The sequence below is a fragment of the Perca flavescens genome, chromosome 17 (assembly GCF_004354835.1).
Source record: "Perca flavescens isolate YP-PL-M2 chromosome 17, PFLA_1.0, whole genome shotgun sequence".
NCBI classification, from domain to species: domain Eukaryota; kingdom Metazoa; phylum Chordata; class Actinopteri; order Perciformes; family Percidae; genus Perca; species Perca flavescens.
In genome coordinates, this window is record NC_041347.1 from 28,630,695 (window position 1) to 28,656,172 (window position 25,478).

Here is a 25,478-nt window from a genome sequence, read left to right on the forward strand (position 1 = left end):
TTTAAGGATTACAGAAAATGATTTGACAGTGATTAAAACATGCTTTAACTTTGAAATAAAATTGGACAATACAATCAGCAAAGCTCTAAAACTGTTGATTATGGTGTCGTTTTTACAAATACTTCACTCTGATTACTTTGTTTTGCTGATATTAACTTTGTGACTTGTCACAACATCATTTTTTCTCTCTAAATAAAAGCCTTGTCAACAAAAGCGTCATTGACGATTTTGCGACGCTCTTTGCGGTGTCAGTTTACGGCAACATGGCAGCCTGCTGGCTGAAGTCATGGCCGGCTGGAGCTTTGGGTAGCCCAGACGCTAGATCGCACCCATAGAATGTATGATCATCGCACACCCAATACACGTGTCGACGTCATCACGAAGACACTGCGCAGGCGTTGACACGTGTACCAGGTGCGATCTAGCGTTTACCCCCCAGAGCTGAGATTCTCTTGGCTCTGGCCGTCTGAAACTTAAACATGAAAACGGGTACGAACCGCACGATAGCAGCAGGTCGGTAACGGAAGCCTCGTGAAGATGATGATAATGATGTGTTTTCGGAGGCTTTCCCCGCCGTTGTGTCGCAACGCGGCAAATGTTCGCTGTCTGTTGTCTGCGCAGTGTGCGGGTGTGTGTCGGCTCGAGCCTGCGTCATGGCGGCACAGACACACACCTGTCGCCGACTGCGCGAGGTTAAAACAGTCTCCGGTTAGCGGCTCGTGGGTCTTTAGAGTCAGTGGGACGGACAGCCGCGTTGCGTGCTGGAGTGGGATACTCCAACAGGTGAAGGCGACACCCTGGCACGCGCAAGGAACCGTGCTTCTGCACCGGGGAGGTCACGAGAGGTCGGTGACCAGCTTCCAATCTCTGCTGTCCCCTCAAGCTCGTGGGCTTTGCAGCGGGAAGACCAAGGAGACAACGGACAGCTCCCCCGCAGCGGACCGGAATGAAGCCAGTCCGGTACCGGGAGAGGGCCTCTTCAAGTTCAAAGAGCTGGTGAGTAGCTTACAGAACTGTCCTGACAGTTAACTGTAGGAATGTAAAGTGTTTGAAGTGTGTTCAGATAGAAACAAACCAACAGTGATCGAAGTCGTTACACCGTTTACAAGCGAAAGCCTCGCATTCTAATGTTCTCAGCTGAATGTAGCCTAGGCTACTCAGTGTGATGTTGTTGGTCGAGAAAGAGCTGGAAAGATGTATGTATAACAATGCGTTTAGCAGGGCCGGCCCTAGACTTTTGGGGGCCTTAAGCAGGATTCGGTTTGGGGACTCTCCACATTGTAACATGATGCCACTGCACTTGGCACTTAACCAACTTGTGTATTTTAAATATTAGTTTAAGCACTCATAATGTACAAATACGCATTTAAATACTAATGTGAGACCTATTAGCACCAACACTATCTTTAAATAGACCGGCTCTGGTATGAGCTCTATTGTGGGACATTTCAAGCGCTCTTGGGGGCTCTTGGGGGCCCTTGGAAGTATAAAATAGCATAAGATGGTTATACTCAAGTTGTACAAAAGAGCTAGACTGATGGGATGGGCTGATCTATCATTCAATATTAGCCTATTGCAAGTAAAGATAAGTTGCAGACAGTACAGAAATCTGAAAGAGATACAAATATAGAAACTGTTGCTGTTATAGTTTGTCCACCAGAGGGCACAGGCAAGCTTATTTTTCAACTGTAAAAACGTGTGTGTATTTTGTGTCAGCAAAATTTTGTAACCCAGGAATATCAATATTGGTATCGGCCTCCAGCATTCTAGCAACAACAAAAACAGTCAATTGTTGTTTTTTATTAATACAATATTTCTTTTTTCCTATCTTTTTACAGTGGTTTTTAACCCAGCAAGATTGTGAATTCTTTGTAAATCTTCATTCATAGAATTGCTGCTGGAATAGGTTTAGGCTGATTTACCTGCTGTGCTATGCCCATGCTATTATCTGCCTCTGACTTGTTAACCCAGTGTTGATGTGTGAAGTAACACTGTATGTAACTACTCTGTTTTTCTGCAGTATGAGAACCCGTGGACAATCCCCAACTTCTTGTGCGTGTGTCGGATTTTGCTGGCTCCATACTTGGGTCATCTGATCATCCAGCAGCACTTTCACCTCAGTCTCGCTCTGTTCACACTGGCTGGAGCAACTGACCTGGTAATGCAGATACACACACTTTCACAAAAAAAAAAAACTGGTTTTGGACTTCAGGATGGAAACTAACTAAACTATGGACTTTATTAAAAAACTTATTGGTCTCCCATTAGCAGTAATTAGTAATATTGTCAAGTAAATTCTATCAAGACACATACGTACATCCGGACAGTTTCCATTTTAACAATAGGACTAATTTTGCACTAATATTTGTCTCGCAATCTGAATTGACGTGGAATCCTAAAACTGGACAACATTTTGTCACAGGATTTAATTTCTGTCTTGCTATTTGTGAATCATCGACTCGTTTAACCAGACACAAAACAAGACATCTGCACTTTAATGTTAATTTAACATGTTTGTTAATCACCAGGACATCGCAGACATGGTCAGCAGATCAAGGTGGTAATGAAGAAGGGGATGGTGGCCTTGACTTCAAGCCATTATTATTGTCAGATAGGTTATTATTGGCATGAACTTCATTGCAGTCACCTTTTTTAAATACATCTTTCAGCTTGCTGCATTTGCTCATTTAGACCTTTTTAAAAAGGCATCTATTACAATGTCTTCTTCTCTTTCTACCTCTTTCTCTACTCAGTTGGATGGCTACATTGCCAGAACGTGGCCAAGTCAAAAGTCGGCGTTGGGCAGCGCTCTCGACCCATTGGCTGACAAGATTCTTATCAGTATTTTGTATGTCAGTCTCACCTATGCTGAACTCATACCAGGTATTGGACTTTTTGCATTTCTTCTTTTAGCTATCTCTTTATATACTCTTATTTTCAGTATTTGAGAGAATGATCAGTCACAGTGGAATTACAAAGCTGCATTTCTTCGTGTTGTTTTTCCATCTTATTGCGTTTCATGTGATTTTTGTATTGTGGTGTTTATTCTGTTACAGCTCTGCTGACAGCTCTAGTGATTTCCAGAGACATTGGTTTGATAGCCGCTGTCTTCTGGGTTAGATACAAGACTGTACCTCCACCGGTGAGACACATCGCATTTCACTCTAAACAAGCGCACTTTGACAAATAAAAAATACAGCATTGGGTGCAAGATCTGCTAGAAGTAGAAAGTGATATTAATGTACTGTGGATTACAATGGCCGCTTCAGTCGAGGAAAGAAATTGAATGCACTTTGCGATCTCTTCCTCTTTTTCCTCCAGGTGACCCTTAGCAAGTTTTTTAACCCCTGCTACACCACAGCACAGCTCAAGCCCACACTCTTCAGCAAGGTGACACCCAGACACAACCACCCACTCTTACTGTACACCAGACTTTGAACATTTTGTACATTGCTGTACTAAAGTAGATATTCAGCAACAATGGAGGCTTAAATAACAGGATATAATGAGAATGTGTGGTTATTTTATTCTATTATTATGGCTCTTTATGAAATGTGCATGTCACCAGATGCAGAAACTGAAAACCTGGCACAGTGCGGATCATTCATCCATCATTTTTAATTTGAGTCCACAATACTTGGATGGATGGAGAAATCTGTTGTGCACATTCAAACACATTAAAATTCACTGTCAAAATGCTCCTTTACGGCTCCACTACAAATACTGCATCATTTATTTTGATACCTGGAAAAGAAAAGGGTCTGGCAGGAGTATTATTTTTTTTTTTACCTGCCAAAAAGTGTCGTTTTGTTCTTGGAACCAGCCACATGTGCATCAGGTTTTCTCAGAAATAATGAGCCAAACTTCATTTGTTGGAGAAGCCGGTAGTCTGTGAATGTGAAATGTTTTGGGGCCTTTTTATAATGTTATTCTGACTTTGTGTGTGCATTTTTTTTTTTTGTTAGGTGAACACAGCCATCCAGCTCCTTCTGGTTGCATCTTCTCTGGCTGCCCCAGTCTTTCAGTATACAGACCATATCCTGCTGCAGGGCTTATGGTAAACCCCACGCATTGTATAACACATGCATACACACGCAGGACTTATCCACTTGACTTCTAATATCCATCATGTCCTTTACTTTTTAGTGTAGTAATTACAACAATAAATGTTTATTGTCCAAAGAGTTTTTTAATGCAAATGGTTTCATCTCTGTTAAGCACGTTTGTTCCGACAGTGTTCAGGTTAAGTGCGCTGACTCATTTCAATCTACAACTCTGAGTGGGTTGGCGTAGGGAGCCGACTCAGGACAAACATTTTAGTGTCCCAGTAACCTACAATTTTCTACGAGTTCAACAGAATGTTGAACTAATTTACACAACAGGCATCTGTTTGTCTTGCTCAGACTTAATTTTCAGCCTGCTTCTTTTATTTTCCCTGACTAAAACTGTAAAGTCTCTGTAACCAACTTGTAGCATTAACATCTACTTTAATTACACTTAAGTTTCTACCTACAAGTGAATTGGAGCTATTGAAATAAGTAAAGCCTTTTCAGTAGTTAATATAAAGATTACATAATTTATACATCTAAAACACAATTCATAAATGTTTTAATTACATTTCTATATGACGCAGTTACAAAAAACAAGTAAATTCATCATTACATGTACCAATAGATAATGTTTTGTAATTGTATTTTGTCTAATTGTGGATAAATTCAATGACATTTAAAAAAATAAGTGATGTTTCAAAACACTTTATATTTTACTTTTTTCATTTAATAGTGTGCATTGCTTCTGCCAAAATGTCTTTCTTGAAGCTACCACTGCACACAAAAAAACACAGAATTTAATTAAAAGTCATTTGATACATTGTTTTTTTTTTTTAAATGTACCAATTAATTAACTATGACTCGTCACTGATTAATAGTTCCTCCCATAACACAATAAAGACTTTGTACAACGGGAAAATGATACTTGTTAAACCAGGTCAACCGATCAACTGAATGAAAACTGTGGTTTGAATTACAGTGTATGTCCTTTTGTTATATTATATTGCAGGTATGTTACAGCGGTGACTACAGCGGCGTCAGGCTATAGCTACTGGCACTACGGCCGCAAGACTGTCCAGGTGCTAAACACCAGATCACAATGACAACCACGCCAGGAAACGTCCAGAAAGCAGAGCAAATGTAGTGAACAGCCGCGTCAGGGACACTGATCAGCCGTGGCAAAAGTCGGACAGTTGGATAATCGCCAGGAGCTCTAAAAACCAAGTAGCTGTGACAGCCATTTATGAGTCGCCATGGCAATGACACACGGAAACCAACCGAGGCCGCAGATGGTTTAACTGCAAACGCTACAGAAACGCCTAACGGCAACTCTGCCACTGGACTGGCTGTGGACTAGAGACACACGCACACAGATAGAAACTGCAAACCCAAATATAGACCATCCACCCACACACTCGCACATATATACTCATATACACATACATGTCAAGTACAGTATATGTTAAGTGATCTGGCAAGAGCTTCTATTTTTTGGGTAGTTTTTCAATCAAGAGGTTGCAATGTCCACACAATTGTCAGTTTTGTAAACCAATGACTTATGAGTAAAACAAAAAATTTGCTTTGGTTTGTCTGTGTGTGTACGTGACTGCAAGGCTGGTTTTTCTTCAGTAAAAAAAACGAACAAAACATGTTTAATCTTATGAGACACAAATCTGACAGTTTATCCATTTTTAAATCGGAGGATTAAAAATCCAATGACGTGCTACACTGTACCAGTGTTTAATAGGACCAGCACACCCTGTTGGTGCTGATCCATTTGGTGGTCCTGAGTATAATCTTCAAACTACAGCTGCAAATTATTATCCTTGTTCAGTGGAGCAGACGCAATTATGCTATTCATGAATTCAAGTCGTAGGAGTTTTAGCATTGTGTAATTTTGAGAATCCTCTGAAGCATTTTTCTTGTAAGAAATGCCTAAAATGTATTTGTTTCCAGCGCCTTCGGTGTGAGCGTTTGCTGCTTTTCCGTGTTCCTGTAAATATCCAATATCTTCGTGTTTTGGACTGTTGTTTGGATATTGAAAGTCCTCACCTTGGGGTTCTGGGAAACTGAGGATCATTTTACATTTTATAGACTAAACAAGAATAGAACCCACAGATTAATCAATAGTGAAAATAATTGTTTTATAAAAGATGCAGCCTTATTATTGATTAGTCTCACATTTTTAATTTGTATTTCATATTGATGAATTGTCAGAAAGTAGTCAAACATGCCAATCACGAGTTCCTTGTAACACCGACTTTCCTGGGGATGTAAAGGCTTTGAGGCTACAGTAAATCTGGCACGTTTGCATCACATTGATGTTAAATAATATTTTCTGCCTCTAGCGTGTGCGCTCCATGTACAAAGACTGAGCCCTCACTGCAGCGGCCCGGGCTCGATTCCAGCCCTTCAGCCCTTTGCTACATGTCATCCGACTCTCTCTCTTCCCCCTTTCCTGTCTATTGACACCTGTTCTATCAAACAAAAGGCAAACGTAATCTCCGAAAAAGTCAAAGGTAACCTCTTAAAATTTCTTATTTTGTTCAAACTTTTAAAGATATTGAATTCAAAATAATGAAACGGACAGAATCAGCAAAATGTCATATTTTTAGCCAGCTAGCCAGCTACAACCAGTGAATGTTTGACATTTGTGCTTGATAAAATACTATAAACCAGTCCTATTTTGGCAAATTTCTCTTTTCGTTTTGGCTCTGCTGTAAACGTCTCTTATTCAGGAGCAGCTGCACTCATATTTGAATCCTCGGCTTATTCCCCTGCTCACTGTTATGATTATTGCCGCAATGCTCCCTCCAAGTTCTTCCAGTCGCAAGATCCATTAGCCCAATAAGTCAGAAGGTTATTTTGAGACAACAGCTACTACTGGAGCTTTTTTCTCTGAACTCCTCTGGCGATTATCTGACTCCGCTGCGGATTTTCCCCTTTTGAGCAAATGTTTGCGATGAGGGAAACGTGGCTGCGTAACCTCTTTCATCTCTCCCACTTATTTACTCTTGGGTAATGCTGTTTCATTACTGACCGTGTGCCAATGACTGCCAGGCTTTTGCGAAATGTTTTTGTGTCCTTGTGTGGGATGTCTGCTCGTTATCTCTAGGCTGAATCATTTAAAAGTCTCATTCGAAAATGAGATATCCATCACTGGGAACAAATTGATACCTACGCTCATTAAATGAGTACTTTAAAGAAGTTTTAGTGCTTTTTATTGGATCGTTACTTAAATCCATATTTGAAAACACAGATTGGAAGTGTGTAATTTGGGAGTACTGGATGATGCCTCACAGTCTTCTCATGTAGTGTTAGAGGAAAGCTATTTAATTAGTAGTGCCTCAGAGATGAAAGCCTAAAATAAATCAGACCACTCTTCTCAAGCTCTCAGTGGTGAACTTGTACTTTACCGAGCTGCATGTGGTTATGCTTAACATATATTGACAGCTTTTTCTCATTTTGGTTCAGTGTCCGATTTAGTCGGAAAGTAAACTATAAAGGATTGATGTATGAATCTACTTTACTAAGATTCAGTCTTCGTAGGACATTTCAGTTAAAAATGAAAGTTAAAAGTTTCAGCGGTAAACAAAACATATAGCAGCCACCAACTTAAATGCCTGCAGATCTGACCTGTGATTTCATGGTTTTTCTGCTCTTCTGTTCGCTTTGGAAAGTCATCAATCACTCTTCAGATACTTTAAAATCATATTAGGCTATTGCAATTAGGAGTCCATTAGCATAACACTGCTCTGTGCATATAAATGCTTTTGTCTGGTCATATTAAAAAAGAATGTATGCCCTCATCTCAGGAAATGACTTCCACTCGCCTTTTGATATTAACTGTGAGTAGATTGACTGTAAAATGGAAGGATTTGGATCTGCTGGTCCAAAACTGTAGCTGTTTATCACTCAAAGATAAAGATTACAGGTTGTCCTATCAGGTTGTACTAGGTTAAAGTGTGAATGCAGCTTTGGCAGTACAGGGAATTGCAGCGTAATAGTGATTGGATTTGGGGAATTAGGGAATGGCAATCAAACTCGCAGTTTCTTTAAAAACACTTTAAAATATCTGTTATTACTTTTTCTAGAAAAAAATTATATTATTTGGCTCCACTTGACTGAACAGCAATAAAACAAAAAGTGATGTAGACAATCTTGTCATGACTGGTGCAGATAAAGTATCAGAACCTTTTTTCAACCTAGACCCTATTTTCCTGTGTCTATGTCTGACAACATTATGGAAAGGATTTCTAAGGAGGACGACCTTTCTGTTAAAGAGTAAGATCTTTTTTTTTTTTTAAACGGAAACATCCGTGAAATTGCGTTCACTAAACCCACCAGACTCCATGTAAATAAACAGTAATTTTAGCATCGTAAAACACACTTCATTCAAAGTCGACAGAAACAAAATGAAACTATAATAAAAGCCGTTTTGGGTCGTCTTTCCACTTTTCCAACCATCACAGTTCTAGTTTTGGTTGAAATAAACACATAGTTTACCGATTGACATGTGAAAATATGTTTGCTCTATGCACGCTAAAACTATTGATTTTTTTAAATGGAGTCTGGTGGGTTTAGTGCCAGCGACTTCAGAGCTGTTTCTGATTCAACAGAAAGGTCTTAAATATGTTTCTAAAAAGGCCTATCTCTGTAGCCTGTCAGTGGCAAAATAAAGCACTTTTAGTGGACCAAATTAACGATGCACATTTGCCCCAAAGGGTTGGATTGCAGCCCGGTCTGTGGCTGCTGGTTTACAGTGTTCACGCTTAATACTGTAACAATTTCAAAGATTGTTGTTCCTATCAGTCACTTACACTCAAAAACATAGGAAAATAGGGTCCAGGTTGAAAAAAAAATGCTAGTTACCCTTAGGGCTGGGCAAAATGGAGAAAATCGAACATCGCGATATTTTTGACCAAATACCTCGATATTGATACCGCAACGATATTGTAGTGTTGACTATTGGTGCTTTCACAAAATATTTACACAATGAGATTTTTGATAAATAATCATCAGTAATGTGGATATAATGATTAAGTGGGTAAAGGCAAATAATAGAACAGTTCTAACAGTCTGGTAAGTTCAGAAAATGACCTCACTTTACTGTAATGCAGCCTTTAAAACCAGGAAAAGACAACAATCATGCCATATTACGATATCCAAAGACGATATCTACTCTCGTATCACGATATTGATATAATATCGATATATTGCCCAGCTCTAGTTGCACTTTAACATGAATTCAGTCTCGTTCCCCCACGGTGCCCATTCACCCTGCTGAGAAGGGCTTAAGTTAGCCACTGTAAAGCCTTTCTCAACCACTAGATGGAAGAACCAGATTGAAACTCTTGAGATGCTTTCACATCAGTTACCTCATCGTCATTGTTTCAGTCATATTCCATTACTGATCGCAGCTGCATAAAATCACTCTGCAAAACCTGTTATACAATATTTTCTCGGCACTCTTAAAACCAACATTTTTAACACAAGATTGATTAACAAGTCTCTTAATACAGCCACTAATAGTAGACAACAACTAATTCTTAGTCGTGAACGTTTCTGATGCTGCAGTATTTGTTGAGGATTTTCATTAATGGTTAAATGAGATGCACACAAAGTGATCATTTTTTATGACTTAAATATTAAATCAAACTGTGTGTGTCTGTAAATAAACCGATAAATGTATGCGTTCAAAAAAGGAAGCAGCAAACTTTTAAAATAATTTAATAATAATAATTTGTCTCAAAGAGTTTTCGTCCAAATGCTGTTCAGAGATTTGTTCACCATGAGAGGGAAACAATTTATTTGTAAGTGAAACACAAATGTTCATATTTAAAGGTATTGAGTATATGCCCAAATTAGCAGCTAACGGCAGTTTCAGAGTAACAGTCAAGGTATTATTCAATATTTCATAACATGCTTTATTGACTTACTGAAATGATTCAATACTGCAATTAAGGGAGAGAAGCCGCAGGCTTTACCACAAAGAGACTGCTAAACAAATGGGGAGAAGCTGATGGTGGAAGGTTTAAAACAGTTTTGCAGAGACGTATATAATCCTACATTTCTGTTAAAGGTGCTGTAGGTAGGATAGGGAAGATCCAGGACTTATCCAAAAAATTTGAACATCGACAACTTCTCAGTCCCTCCCCCCTTTCCGCTAAAGCCCAAACAGTCTCCTAAGCCCCTCCCCCCAAAAGGGAGAATTAATGCGTGTGCATGAGCCGTGATTGACACGCAGTTAGACACCCCCCGCCCTGATTGGTGCATCTGAACAGGGAGCGGGGGATTTTTCCAAATTGCACTACAGGCTGGAGGTGGAGCCAGAGGAGCTGGATCTTTTTTTTTTTTTTTTTATTACCTGCTTCATGTAGTTCTACTCAAACATAGGGTCGGTTTCAGCAAATATGACAGAAAGTTAGTTTTATAAGTTTTATATAAATTGGTTCAATAGCTTTTTGTTTTGTTCCGTACCTTACTCTTCATCTTTCAGTGAATGTTGCTCCTGTGTTGGACTGCGTAACATATTTGTGCTTCCACTTTTTCACACTTGAAAAAGAAGATTTAGATCTCCAGAGACTGTACTTGTTTTGAGAACATGCGGGCTAGGTTTGAAAGTAAAACAGTGATACAGATGATTTAGTGATGGAGGCGAGAGCAGCCAAATGTGCCTTCACACTTCACAGCCCAGCTCTCCAGAACCCACAGACAGGCTGAATCACACTAACAAGGACAAACTTTGGAGCTGCGCGCCTATATCAGCACGGCCCTCCGGCTACCTTTCACTGTTGCAGTCAGTCCTGCGTCAAGTGAGAACATCTCGTCTCGTCCAGAGCTAAAGAAAGCTTAACTCTGCTCAACAACAGACTTTTTGGGATCCCACTTATTTTACTGAGCTGGAAATAAGATTAATTTGACGTGGAAATGCCAAAACACCTTATTTTCCTGTTGTACATGGTTACACATGAAGCTCTTTTATTAAAACGTTTCCTTTCACTTAAAACGGAAAAAGATGTCTATGCGTTTGCCCGGTTAACTTGTTAGTTATTAGTTAGTTAACCAATTATCTTGTTGCTGTCAGAATCTTTGAGAAAACCACTGCACACTGTTCGTCACTTTATCTCCTTACAACATTTCAGTCTGAAGACATCTTACGTGTGTGTGTGTGTGTGTGTGTGTGTGTGTGTGTGTGTGTGTGTGTGTTCTTGTTTAACTATATTTGTGGGGTCCAAAAACTGGGAATACAGTATACTTGTGGGGTCTGGACAGCTTTGTGGGGCCAAAATGACTTGGTTTTAGGATTAGGGTTAGAATTAGGTTATAGTTAGGATGAGGGTAAGGGTTAAGGTTAGGGTAAGGGGCTAGGGAATGCATTATGTCAATGGGTCCCCACAAAGATAGTGAAACGCAATGTATGTGTGTGTGTGTCTGTGTGTCTGTGTGTCTGTGTCTGTGTGAGAATGTTTGGTCCTGCACATCTGTAAACACTTCATGGCATACAGGAATGCATTTAATAATAGTTAATTTATAGTTTTTGGTTTGTTGCGAGTCAGAATTTAAAACCATTTCATATTTACCCCAAGAGGTATACAGTCATAAGATCAGATAAAACTTAATTTATCCCGAGGGAAATTGCTTTGCAGCAGTCACGCATGCAGTTTTGGTTTTATTTGATCAGGTTCAGAGATAGTGAATAACTGAGATTTCTGACTGCACCCCAGTACCATCAAATTATTCATGGAGCTCACCGCATTCACCAGGTACATGTACAAAACTCAGCAGCGACATGTCTTTTCAGAGACCGTCCTTCCCTTTACTCTGTGTATTCCACAAAAGATGCTATGGACCGTTTTAAAGGGACTTTTTCCTCACTAGAAAGTACTGCACCCTTTAAAATGTTTCCCAGAGATCTCAGGCAATTCAGAGGGGCTTTTTGGGGAGAAGACTGCAATTAAAAGAAGGCTTTTGGAAAGGCTCTTATCAGAGCTGTGAGGGAAAGGATGCTGCTGCCACAACATCCGGGTGCACTTGACATGTCTGTGGCTACAACAAGTAAACATGTAGGCATTTTCCAGTTACAATGCAGCTCCGTGGGTTCGTTGCCTCTTAAATGTGTGTGCAGGCAGCTCCGGGGTGGGACTGAACGCATCGTAGGCACAGAGACTCTCTGAGCTGCCAGAGGTTGTGAGCCAAACTTCACTTCAAACTTAACTGGTTATGAAACCCACTGAATCAGAGTTCTTATGGTCCTTACAGCAGGCCTACACACACACACACACACACACACACACACACACACACACACATATACACACACATACACACACAGCTGCACCAATACAAATCCATATGGGATACACACACAAACACACGCTCACACACATGCACACTTGCGTCTTTTTCTGGTCCTGAAATAGCTCTCAGCCTCCCACTCTCCCTTATATAAGCTCCCAGCACGGAGATCTGCTGGTGAAGACTGGGGTGTGTGTAAGTGTGTGTGTGTGTGTGTGTGTGTTAGTTCATGTGTGCGCCTCTGTCTGTGTGAGTGCCAGTGTGTGGGCAGTAGGAGTGTCTTGAGTGTGTAAGAATATGTGTTTGGAGGCATTTGTGTGTGTTTCTGTCAGTGGGTTTGTGATGGTAATGCAGTGTGCGGCAATTTAAACAACAAATTGCAGTTTTTATTCAACAGTCTTGTTTTTGTAGTTGCGGCGATCGTCTGTCATGGTGCCGCTGAGATAGTGTGACATCATCAGAATGCAGTCTGTCAGGGTTGGCAACACATTCAGTCAGACAGTGATACAGGTTGTAAACAAATCCGGTTCTTAGGACTGTTATGGAAAAGGAATTGAAAAGAAATGTTGTCCATTACATTTAAAAACTCAACTACAGCAAGTTTTGCGGGTGAAATCCAGACTGCAAAATCAAAGTGCACAATTTTGCATGATGATTTGGACATATAAAATAAATGACAATAAGGCTCATGATTTTCAGAGTTCAGAGATAAAATAATCAAGCTCCAGATGGAAAGAAAATACTATTTGCAGTACAGCAGTTCGCATTTTCTCCCCATTTCTCCCTTTGTGTTACCAGCTGTCTCTGTTGCAGAAGGTCATTGCATATTGTAATCTATTATGTCTTCTTGCAGCAAGAAACACAACACATGATGAATGTGTGAGGAAATAAAAACCAAATAAAAATCAGTTTTAAACAATCTGCTAATTTTTTTTTCCTGTTAGCAAAAGCTAAAACGAATGATCCGTCCAAACTGGGAAATGAATGACCTGTCTTGTCTAAAAGCTTGTGTTGCTTATCCCAATATACATAAGACCCAATCGTGATATTCAGTCTTAAATTATGAACGTAGAAAAGGAATCCACAGGTGGAATCCCTACCCCCAAAATTACTATAAACATAGTGTATGTTTACCCCATTCTTTGGACTTTCTGTATACACATTGAGCAGGAAGATCCTGAACTAAATCCATCCGAGACAAAACCTCCCACCCCTTCTTTGCGAGCTCTTTTGTCTTATCTCACCGAGGTGCAACAAAGAGCACCTTAAACTGCTCTTTTGTGCTGACAGCCGTAAAACTGTTCAATGCTTCCTCTGTGTTTACTGAAGCAAAGCGCTCGCTTTGTTTGTGTGAACAATACTGGATTGTTATCTGGACCAAACAGCATTTGTACTCTTTTTGTTCTTTAAATGCAAAATCCTGTTTGTCCTATAATGATGGATCTGTACCTTTTCTTTTCCATACATTCATCTTTTGGTGTAGTACCAAGGTTCTATTAAAGAGCACATGAATTTGGGATATATGCGGATAAATTTGGCTCTGGCACTGAGTAACAGGTCTGAACAGTGTCATGGCAACATGAGTCTGCACATGACTTTTTATGCATTAAAGTGTGTGTGTGTAGGAGGCTGCAGGCTGTTACAGTTTCTTCCAACTGCTTAGACCAGTTACACACTGCCTGCGTGGCGTGAGCGTGGCGTTTCTGTTGCGTGGCAGCTGCGTGGATCTTTCTTTGTCTTTACCAGAAACGTGGTATTGTATGGAAAACAAAGTCTGATTGATTTAAAATGCTGAAATAGTCATTAGATAGTTGCATGCCTGTTCTCATTTCTAAAGGTTTGAAGTGTGGACGCCACTGTAAAGCTACTCAAGATGGGCTTCTCTCATTGGTCAATCCGTGGTCGATGACATGATGAATAAATGTGGCCCTGATCTCATCAGAGATGGCGCTCTTTCTTTCTCTTCTTCCCTCCTCCTCCTCCTCCTCCTCCTCCTCGTTGTTGTCCCCTGTCTCTCCCTCCCCCTCCCCTTGCTCTCTGTCTATTGTTGGCATCCATTGTTCAAAACAGGTAATCTGACCTTTGACCTATGTATAGGCCTATACTAAAGCAGTAATTGGTTAGTCAGTTAAGTATAATGTGTTTTCACATGTGAGGAGTGTGTGTGTGTGTGTGTGTGTGTGTGTGTGTGTGTGTGTGTGTGTGTGTGTGTGTGTGTGTGTGTGTGTGTGTGTGTGTGTGTGTGTGTGTGTGTGTGTGCGCGCGTGTGTGCGCGCGCGCGCCCTGGTAAATTATTTGATTGGTTGTGTTTGGAAAAGGAAAGCAAGTCACGTCCTGTTAGATTTTGTGTCTTAGGTAGAGAATTGTATGTAGTGTTTTGAAAAAAGTGTTTTTTGCAATTGAAAACTGAGTGAAAGGCTGAGAAATAGCTCATGGTTCTGGAGATTTGGTGTGTAGTTTTGCACTATGAGTGAGATGTTTCAAAAATCGTGTGACATGAAAAGATTTTGTGTAAGCAGTTGGAAAAAAAACTGTAAAGTTGGCCTTGTAAGAGTGTATATCAAAAATGTGATGTATTCTATTTGTGTGTAGGGCAGTGTGTATGTTACAGGGTCATACTGTGGCATTGGCAGAATGCTGTATGTTCTTGTGTCCTATAAAGTGTACTATATGTGGTAATCAACATTTTCCTGTATGCAGATGTGTGTTAGCACGTGTGTTAAGGCAGACAGCTACTGTATGTGGTTGGTTAGCAGTGGTGTGTGATAAAGGATGCTTTGATCAATCACGTAAGGTGAGTGGAAGAAAAGGAAAAGTAGCACATTTCATTGCTGTTATGTTTGACTATAGAACGAGACAGTAGAGATGACTCAAAATATTCAGCTATTCAACTGGTAGAAAAGTCACTGACAATTTATGTAGTATAATAATCAGTTAAGTCATTTATCAAGCAAAAAAGGTTCCAGGTTTTTGCTTAAGAGGATTTGCATTTTTTCCCTGTTTTATATCACTGAAAATGACATATCTTTGGGTTGTGGAAATGCTGGCCGGACAGAATGAGCAATTTGAACATTGCAATTTTATTTTTCATTGACATAACGATTAACCAATTCATTGTAAAACCATATCATCAGATAGAAAACAGTATCTCTAATTTCCCACTACCATGCAGATTTTGCTGATTAGTTTGGGTTTTCTTTTTTTTATATCTTCAGATTTCTGCATCCACTTGTGGAGATGAATGGAATTTAATTTGAAAAATCACAATTTAAAAATTCAACAAAATGTGAAAACTATGTCATTTCAGACTTGCTAAATCAAAATTACGAGATAGTAAACTTGTTTTTTTTTGTCATTCTTAACTTTTCTGGCAGAAATGGGCTTCAATAAGCGGTATTGTCTCTGTTAATCTGGATAATCCACAGACTGCCAACAGTTTTCATCAGAACTACTTTCTACAGAAACAATAATTCCAATGAAAACTGCAGTCTGTGAATAATCATTAGTTTCATCCCTGCAAAGAGAGATAAATGCGCCAGCTGACGCTTTATTTATTTATTTATTTTTTGCCAAAGACGTCCCTGTGGCTGTGACATCACTGAGGAGGCATTTTTTCTGAGCGTTTTATTTTGCGTTTATGTATCTATGCTGTCTGCTGCTCTGCAAACACTTGACATGTTTTACTGAGATTGTTTTACAGACGACATGACTGGATTTGAATCCAGAGCTGATTGTTAAACCCAACACACAGGGGCAGATATTACAGACGTTCACAGGGTGGTGTCCTAAAATGTCCTTATATCCTCTGAATCATACTCACACTCTAAACCCATGCTCTCTTATTCACTGGACTCTTCATGCACTAAAACTGCCGATTTCAGATTTTGTATTCCGAGGCAGAGACACATTGTTACTGCTTTCTGCCTGGTTGTCATTGACTGTTTTTTTTATACAATACTGTTCCAATACTCAGTTATTTCATGTCCACTGTCTCGCCCACTCTGCTCCTTCCTCTGTTATAATTAGTTGTTTTTGTAAACATCTACAAATCTAATTCCAATTTTTATTTTTAAATGCGCTATATCGCCAAAAGTATGTGGACACCCTTGTGCATATTTCTTTCGGTTGTTTCTTTATGGCTTGGGCTAGGCCTCCTAATTCCAATCAAGGATAGTCATCATGTTATCATGTTGCAGCATAAGATTATGTTTTAGACAAGCCAGGTCCATAAAGAAGGGGTGGGCAGTATCACAATATTTGGTTTTGATCCAAAACAAAGTAATACCAGGGCCAGAACCAATATTATCAATGCCAATGTTGGTATGTTTTATTATCAAAAGTGTCTGTTTTAATATTTCTGAATATATTTTCATCACCACTGAATGATTTGGAAACCAAATATTCCATTTTACTATTCTCTGTAAATCACTTAATTGGATGCATTTTGAAACACAAGGCAGTTTTTAGTAGCAGATGTTTGTTGTGTGATTTTTCTGAACTAACAAGGCAACCGAAGCAAAGAGAGCACGACTGATCTAACATGGGATTGATCTCTTTTTTTGGGTACAGATCCTGATGCTAGTATCGATACCCAAAACGAGGTTTAGCTTAATTAGTATCATCCCAACAACCCTAAAGAGATAAAAAAACATTTTCCTAGTTCAGTGTGGAAGAACTTCACTGGCCAGCACAGAGCCTTGATCTCAACCGCCCCCCCTCCTCACCCCCCTAACACCAACGCTGACAGCAGGCCAGGCTTTATCAGCCAATATCTGTGCCAAATCTCACTAATGCTGGCCGGGAGCAAACCCCTGCAGCCACCTCCCAAAATCTGAATGAAAGTCTGTAACCAGGAGAGTGGAGGATGTTATAGCAGCAGACTGATGCCCGTGGTTCAGGAATGAGACTCACATATGGGTGTAATGTTCGGTGTCCACATACGTTTTGGCAATGTAGTGTATATTCAAGAGTGGCCTCATTTGACTGTAGTCCTACTTTGGTTTGATTCAACCACCTCTAAATCGCCCACTCGCTTTCCCTTTTCTCCCACTAGCTCTCTCTCTCTCCTCTTCTTTACCCTCCTTCCACTTCTTCTCTCTTCATTTCTCTCCATCTCTCCCACTCTCTTCTTTCTTTCTCTTTCTCTTTATCCCTCCCTCCCTGTCGCTCTTGCTCTCCCTCTCTTGTCCCTCCCCCATCTGTGGGAAGCTGCCGCTGTGCGCATGTCGCCGATGAGTCAATTTGTGGAGGCTGTGCACGCAGGCACACACACACAGACACACGCACGCGTATCCTGTCTCCCACGAAGGCATCTGTTTCAGTCTGTCTCTCTGTGAGATGCAGCACCAACAGAGGAGAGGGGGGGAGACCAACAGAGGAAGGGAGGAAGAAAAGAAGAGGGAGGGATAAGAAAAAGAGAGGAGAGAGCAAGGAGACACTGAGCAGAGAGAAAGAGGAGAGAGAAGGACTGAAATTGTTTTGTTTTTTAAAAGAGTGAAGAGTGCAGGTAAGACAGGACACAATCGGAAGAGGAGAGGATGCTACTACAGCTGAGCGTCTCAGCCTGACTTCTGAGGAGTTTGGGCTCGGACATGACGGAGATGCAGCATCCAAGTGTCTGAGCCTGAGTATCTTCCAGTTTGTGTGTGTGTGTGTGTTGATGTGTGTGAAGCCATGGCGAGTGCTCAGCCAGGGGTCCATGCATTAAAACTCCAGCCTCCCTCCGTCTCTCAAACACTGAGGAACGGAAGCAACTTCATTAAATGGGATGAGGTAAGGACACTGATTCACCTTAAGTACATAAATACAGAAGCGCAAGCCAAAGATCTTTATTATTTTCTGCTTACATTTGGGGGTTTATCTTTATTTTTGTAACATGTAGCCTACATAGATTTTGGCAGTGTCAGAATATTATCCTTATTGTGCCCACCTGAATCATCGAACCAAGTTGAATTGAATTGGAGTGAGCGAAGAGGAGGAGGAAAAGGAGGAAATGTGCCATGTTGTCAGATGTGTTTACTATTCATTTGTTGATTGAGCTTTGGCAGTAAGTACCTGTGGATTACACGCCAGCAAGACAGACAGAAGTGTGTGTGTGTGTGTGTGTGTGTGTGTGTGTGTGTGTGTGTGTGTGTGTGTGTGTGTGTGTGTGAAGCACAATTGTGGTCAGCTTTTTTTATTACCACCTGTTGGTATGAAAGCCATTATTGTGATATTGTGAATTTACTGTGTGTGTGTGTGTGTGTGTGTGTGTGTGTGTGTGTGTGTGTGTGTGTGTGTGTGTGTGTGTGTGTGTGTTTGTGTGTGTGTGTGTTAAAACACACATGCAGATCTCCTCAAAGGCTGTCATTTGCACAGCCAAGTGCTTGCACAGGTGCACATGTGTGCACGTGTGTGTTGGTATGCTGAAGTACAGAACCCTGACAATGAGAAACGTGCTGTCCGGTTACCATGGTAACTGGCATGGCTACCACCACCTAAACAGATCTGATATGTTTGAGAAAGAATTGCTGTGTGTGTGTGTATGTTTGTGTGTGTGTGTGTGTGTGTGTGTGTTTGTAAATCGATGCATTGAGCCATATAATATCGTGAATCATACTTACGGAACAAATAATCCAATAGACTCTTAAATCTATTCACCATGGTTGAACTGTGTGTGTGTGTGTGTGTTTTGTTGTATTTGAATATCCGTAGAGTAGAGCTGGGCTTTATGAAAAATAGAATTGGTTGCCATGCCAACGTGTGACAACCAGGGATCTAGTAAACCATCTTCTGAGCTTTTTCTTCTTTTGAATGTAGGCTGCACTATTTGTGAGGAAAGCAGCTCCGACAGCAGAATCCACGAGCTTTTAAAAAAAACATGCAAAGAAATATACAGAACTTTGTAAGCTCTAACATATTTTAGCAGACTGTTTCTCTAGAAGAGATCCTGCCTAAAGCTGGTCACCAAATGTACACTCTGTCATGTGCTTTTTACTAATTGAAAACTCAATTTTCTTTTCCAGAGTAGAAACTGAATTTTACGTGGAACTCTCTTCTCTAAACCTGACACTGTCCCCTCCAGAAATATGACAGGGTTGATTAATTGTTCCATCAGCTTAAAACGTTGAAACATGTATATAATTGGTGCTGAAATGGAAAGTAGAGTCTTATTGCACAGTGAAAAATAAAGTGGTGGTTATCCAAAGAGACCTGGGCTCCCATTCCTTCTCCCTTCAGTAACCTTTACCAAGTGTGTTAGTTGGAAAACCTTAACTATACCTTAACAGTTATTAATCATGACAATTATCTTCCCCTGACTTTAGTCAATCAATGTATTCTCCCAGTACTTAACCTTAAACTCAGAGGATCAGAATTATGCACTAGAAATTATTTATTTTGTTATTTAGATAAGAAGAAGATTGTATCCATCCATCCATCCATCCATATGCTGGTGTGTAATTCAACAAAAATACATATATCGCTAAATGGTGATCAGATTTGTCAGTTACAAAAGCATATGCTTCACAAATATGACCCACGATACCTCATCACCTTTGATTTAGTTTTAACACATTGAAAGTTATTTCTACTTTTACATTTTTGAGCTAAGCTTCCGTGGGGGGAGTGCCGACCGCCATCTACTGTAGGTAATACACTGACTATGGAGAAGTACCACACACCACTTCAAAATATCCAAACTATCCCTTTAATTAAATCATTTTAGGGATCACGCAGTTTAACCCCAGTTAATACTTCATCTAATACCTTGTGTGCATTCATTACCCAATGGTCTTTAGTCATAAAATAACTGAGCGGACTATATTATTTAGATTTTTTTTTTAAAGGTCCAATGGCATGAAAATTTCACTTTATGAGGTTTTTTTTAACATTAATATGCGTTCCCCCAGCCTGCCTATGGTCCCCCAGTGGCTAGAAATGGTGATAGACAACCGAGCCCTGGGTATCCTGCTCTGCCTTTGAGAAAATGAAAGCTCAGATGGGACGATCTGGAATCTTCTCCTTATGAGGTCATAAGGAGCAAGGTTACCTCCCCTTTCTCTGCTTTGCCCGCCCAGAGAATTTGGCCCACCCGTGAGAGAGAGAGAGACATCATGGCTTTCAAACGAGCAAAGTGGCAGTTGGTCAAGGCCACACCCCCACCCTCCACCTTGCCCCCCCCCCTCTCTCTCCTCCTCAATAGCTACAGACACAGAAATGACACATCCTAAGGAAAGCTCATTGTGGGACTGGCTCTAGTGGCTGTAATTCTGCACCAAGGCTGAATTTTGGAAAAGAGACTTCAGATACAGTATTAGGGGACAACTAAGGTCTATATAAAAGAGACTTCAGATACAGTATTAGGGGACCAATAAAGGTCTATATAAAAGAGACTTCAGATACAGTATTAGGGGACCACTAAGGTCTATATAAAAGAGACTTCAGATACAGTATTAGGGGACCACTAAGGCCTATATAAAAGAGACTTCAATACAGTATTAGGGGACCACTAAGGTCTATATAAAAGAGACTTCAGATACAGTATTAGGGGACCACTAAGGTCTATATAAAAGAAACTTCAGATACAGTATTAGGGGACCACTAAGGCCTATATAAAAGAGACTTCAGATACAGTATTAGGGGACCACTGAGGCTTATATAAAAGCATCCAAAAAGCATCTGTTTCTTATCCGTTTCTTCACCGTGTCCGCCTGTCTTTGACTTGATTTTAAAATTTATTTAATGATTTAAAAAAAACACACATTTAACACCGCACAGCAGTAATTAGGCCAACATTAAAACTCACCGAGGCTTATTTCATTGTGGTCTCTGGTCTTTCTCTTCAGGATCTGTCTACGGTGACTCCAGTGATTCTACACGTGGACCCACATGGATTTTACCTCTACTGGACCGACCAAAATAAGGTTAGGACGCATACACTGTCTTGAATCGCCTCTATACCTGTACACTTATATTGTTAATGAGCCAGGTGACGAGAAACAAATGTAGTATTATATTATAGTACTACTATTATATACAGTATTACTATAGATATATTTGTATAAGAGCTGTACAGATATACCACAATGCAAGGTTGCAAAAGCAAATAAACAGCATGAGATCAGTAATTGTCACACACACACACACACACACTTTCTCCAGGTGGGCTTAAATACTTAGCAGGAAACAGGATGAAGCATTTAGCTCCAGCTGACTGTGTGTGTGTGTGTGTGTGTGTGTGTGTGTGTGTGTGTGTGTGTGTGTGTGTGTGTGTGTGTGTGTGTGTGTGTGTGTGTGTGTGTGTGTGTGTGTGTGTGTGTGTGTGTGTGTGTGTGTGTGTGTGTGTGCGTGTGCGTGTGCGTGTGCGTATGCGCGTGTGTGTTTTCCTTAGGATACAGAGTTGTTGGACCTGACCCTCGTAAAAGATGTCCGAACAGGGAGAAGCACCAAAACTCCCAAGGTACCATCGCTGATCAACTATTTTAATCATTCAGTTTCCAGTATTAATCTCTTTTTTTTTGTTATTCTTTTATAGTGCGTTTGGCAATTCTCTACAGCTATACCCTCTCTTATATGTATGTTTTATTCTGTTTTATATGAGATTTTCTATTTTTATTTATATCTATATTTTCTACGATGATATGTTGTATTTAATGCTTTAAACGTCCTTTTGTTGTCTTTTATCTTCCTTCTTCTGGAAAGCTTTTTGTGTATGTTGCTTTAAAAGCACTGTGTGAATAACCAAGATATGATATATATTGTTCAGTGGTAGCCATTATTAACACCACTGAGTGGGGTTCTCGAATGATTTTAAATCATGATTACAGTGGCTGCTTCACAAATTTCCAATTATCTCCTCTCTCTGTTCCTTTCACTACCTCCGCATTTATTTTGTCATCCAGAAATTGATGTTCATATTATAACGTTGTTTGCTGTAGCAGACGAAAAGCTCCTTAAAAGCTGGTGGATTCCTGCACACTAAGTCTTTTCAGTTTGGGCAGGGAAGGAATTAAACTTGTGATCGCACCCAAATTCATAAAGAAATACATTAAGAAAACCGCATAAGATGAGGTGAAGCCAGACACTTGGGATGGATTACTGTGTGTACATAAGTGGGGGTCTGTCTTAACTTCAGTACTGAATAAAAACAGTCAAATTAATTGGAATTAGGTTCAATACTAAAAGTGATATACAAAGGCAGGCTTAGAATATGACAAATTAAGGCTAATTTAAACTTTTATTCATTGTTCTTTCATGATGATATTTGGGGAATTTGTTCCATTACACTTTATTTTGATTACATTGTATGATGTATTATTGGATCAAAGGTGCTTTGTTTGTTTGTTTTCTACATTCATGACTAAATACATGTTGTGTATTGAGCATAATGGATGGTGCAGAGCCAATCCTATGCGCGCTCCAAAATCCAACACATTGACGTTTACACGGGCTCAGCAGATTTTCCACATGAAATGGCACATGCCACTTGTGCCAACTTAAAGTGACACCTTTTTCAGGCGAGAAGCAAAGTACCCTGTGTACCATTAGCATGGTAAACAACATATTTAACACATATCTCTTAGACCAGAGATCTACAACAGGGGGACCGCGACCCTTAGGGGGTCCTCAGAGTTACTCCAGGGTGGCCCCCAAATGATTGTAAATTTTATGAAAGTTCTTTTTTTATTAAAATGTCTGAAAATATACATTAACATGAAACGCTGTGCCTTTCCCATGTATGTTTACCATTGTGCATATCCATCCATCCACCCAGTTTAATATGCAGCTGAGTTTGATACAATGTATGTAGTAGGGGGTCCCAGCTCTGTCTCTTTTAGCTAATGGGTCCTTGGCCTATAAACGTTGAGGACCCCTGTCTTAGATGCCTTGACATGGCTGAGTTGAAAATGGGAAGAAAAAAACAATTGTCCTGTCTTAAAAGACCCAAATACACAGCAGCACAGCATATAAAAAGACCTTCAAAGCCTATTTACAAAACGTGATATATGTTTAACCTCTTAATATTTCACTTAATATTTCTTAATAGGAGGCCAAGCTACGCGAGCTGATGGAAGTAGGAAACCTGGTCGGCCGGCTTGAGAATCGCATGGTTACCGTAGTTACGGCTTCAGACCTTGTGAACGTCAACCAGCTCAACTTCATCGCCTCACAGGAGGAGGAAGCTAAGGTACGGAAATATCACTCACAGTGCTGATGTCACTGATGATGATGATGATGATGATGATGATGATGATGATGGAGTGTCTGATTTTGGTAGGTGTGGTGTGTGGAACTGTTTTCTCTGTCTTCCAACCTGTTGAGCCACAATCTCAACAGAGACCAGAGTCTGTTGAAAGCGTGAGTGTACACACACACACGCACACACACACACACACTAACAACACACACACACAGACACGCACACACCACATACCTGATATATATTCTTCCTCTGTGACATAGAGCAGTGATACCCAATCAGGTGTAGCCTTGTACCCCAGGGGTACTTTTGCTGTTACCAGGGTGGTACGTGGAAACATTGTGGAGCAGCTTAACTAATTTCAAAAAAATTAAATCATGATTTGATTAAAAGAATATATCAGCTACATGTTGCAGTTATGTAAGAGTGCCTGAAAACTAGTAAAACTAACAAGTTTAAACAGGCAGCTAAAAGTAAGGAATACACTGGAGGAAAAGTTAGCTTAAAGTACTGACTAAACTAGTGGACACCAAAAGAATGTCTTAACCCACAGACCTCCAATTTTCGAAGTGAGCTTTTTTGCTCAAGACCTCCGACAAACGTCGCTGTCTGTCTGAACAGTAGGTGGGGAGATCGAAGGAGAATCATTGAAGTTGGTGTTCACGATCATTTTGCTTGGTACTCCCTTTGATCAAGGGAAAAAAACTTGTAATACTCAGCTCTAAACGTTTGTACTCTCTTTGTTTCAGGTATGTCAAATTAACTCTCCAGCCGAACGCCGAGGGGAGAATTCCTGTCAAGAAGTATGCTCCTGATTATTATTACCTTCCTAATCTTTAATCAATGATTCTGTGTTAACTTTGAGACATGTGTTACGGTAGATGGTGTAGAGGATGTGAGAAAATAGCCCGCCGAAATCTGTAGAGACACGCAAAACTTTGCTCTTTCCTGTCCCTTGCTTCCAAAAATAAACTTAATTCCATGTGCACTTGGGAAAGCAAAAACAGGGACAGGATTCATGAAGGTGCCTAATTCAGCACTGACCTGGTAATCAACCACTGCCAGAGCATGAGATGGGATAATACAGTTATGAAAGAAAGCTGTCTTTTAGAAGCAAAGTAAGAGCAGAATTAGGGTCAGTTGATATATCTTTGAAGTCAATGGCGGAGAGGTGAAGTTATAAGGATTGTTTGAAAGTTTGGGGAGTTGAAGGAGCGAGTTTGGGGGATGTTGAGAAGGAAGGCAGTGTTTCCCCCAGTGTATCGCAAGCCTGGTGGCCCACTTGGCCTAAGTTGCCCCCCACCAGGCCTAAGCCACTGGGAATTATTTTTGAAAGTATTTTAAGACGTTTATTAAAACTACTTTTTTTTTCACGGCTCGGTTGGGAACGTAGACATAGTCATATTTTCCAAATGTCCAGTTAGCTTTTAGCACTGACTTGATGCACTGATGGAATCTGTGTTGCCATCTGTCTGTGAATGGCCCCCAGCCGGGCCCTCGTCACAAAAAAAGACACTTGCCACCGGGCTAAACAGCTTTTTTGGGGGAAACCCTGCAAGGTCATTATAGGCGACAATTTGAAACTAAGAAGAAACGCAGAGGGGAAACTGGCCTGCCTGACGCAGTTGATGCAATGACTCACGGATCCAGTGACGGACTTGTGTATGTTTATTTGCAGGAGAAACAAATAAGGTTGTGTATAAAAGACATTCCATAAGTATTTCAAAGGCGTACAAAAGCTTTCCGAAAGCCATACGATAAACAGCGTTAAAAAGCAGCCAGCAAAAAATAAGACTTCACATGACCCACTTACCGTAAGTGACCAAGTAGGTGTTCAACAATAATAGACTATTCCTGGCTCTTACAGTCATGTTGTCAGGGTAGAATTAGTTTAAGTGACATTTTGGGAGACCAGGAGGTTCGTGGAAGGTAAAGTAAGTTTGGTGGAGTAA

General features: G+C 40.3%; 2 protein-coding genes across 2 annotated transcripts in view; both read left to right on the forward strand.

Moving 5' to 3' along the window:
- Positions 1-230: 230 nt before the first annotated feature.
- Positions 231-5,634, forward strand: crls1 (cardiolipin synthase 1). Its single transcript, XM_028604154.1, has 7 exons — positions 231-996; positions 2,021-2,158; positions 2,754-2,883; positions 3,057-3,142; positions 3,322-3,390; positions 3,966-4,057; positions 5,059-5,634. Exons 1-7 carry the CDS (start codon positions 538-540, stop codon positions 5,150-5,152), a joined length of 1,068 nt encoding a protein of 355 aa, XP_028459955.1. The 5' UTR covers positions 231-537; the 3' UTR covers positions 5,153-5,634.
- Positions 5,635-18,020: 12,386 nt separating this feature from the next.
- Positions 18,021-25,478, forward strand: part of plcb1 (phospholipase C beta 1) — a 32,331-nt gene continuing 24,873 nt past the window's right edge. Inside the window, 6 exon segments of the mRNA XM_028603184.1 lie at positions 18,021-18,119; positions 21,173-21,250; positions 21,718-21,786; positions 23,374-23,514; positions 23,605-23,684; positions 24,276-24,329. Coding sequence (XP_028458985.1) covers positions 18,021-18,119; positions 21,173-21,250; positions 21,718-21,786; positions 23,374-23,514; positions 23,605-23,684; positions 24,276-24,329 — 521 coding nt within the window.

Excerpts from the sequence above, each read along its gene's own strand:
- crls1 (XM_028604154.1), top strand. The coding sequence starts at position 538 with ATGATGATAATGATGTGTTTTCGGAGGCTTTCCCCGCCGTTGTGTCGC. Across the intron at positions 2,884-3,056 it reads CTATGCTGAACTCATACCAG|CTCTGCTGACAGCTCTAGTG; the intron begins GTATTGGACTTT and ends ATTCTGTTACAG. Across the intron at positions 4,058-5,058 it reads ATCCTGCTGCAGGGCTTATG|GTATGTTACAGCGGTGACTA; the intron begins GTAAACCCCACG and ends ATTATATTGCAG.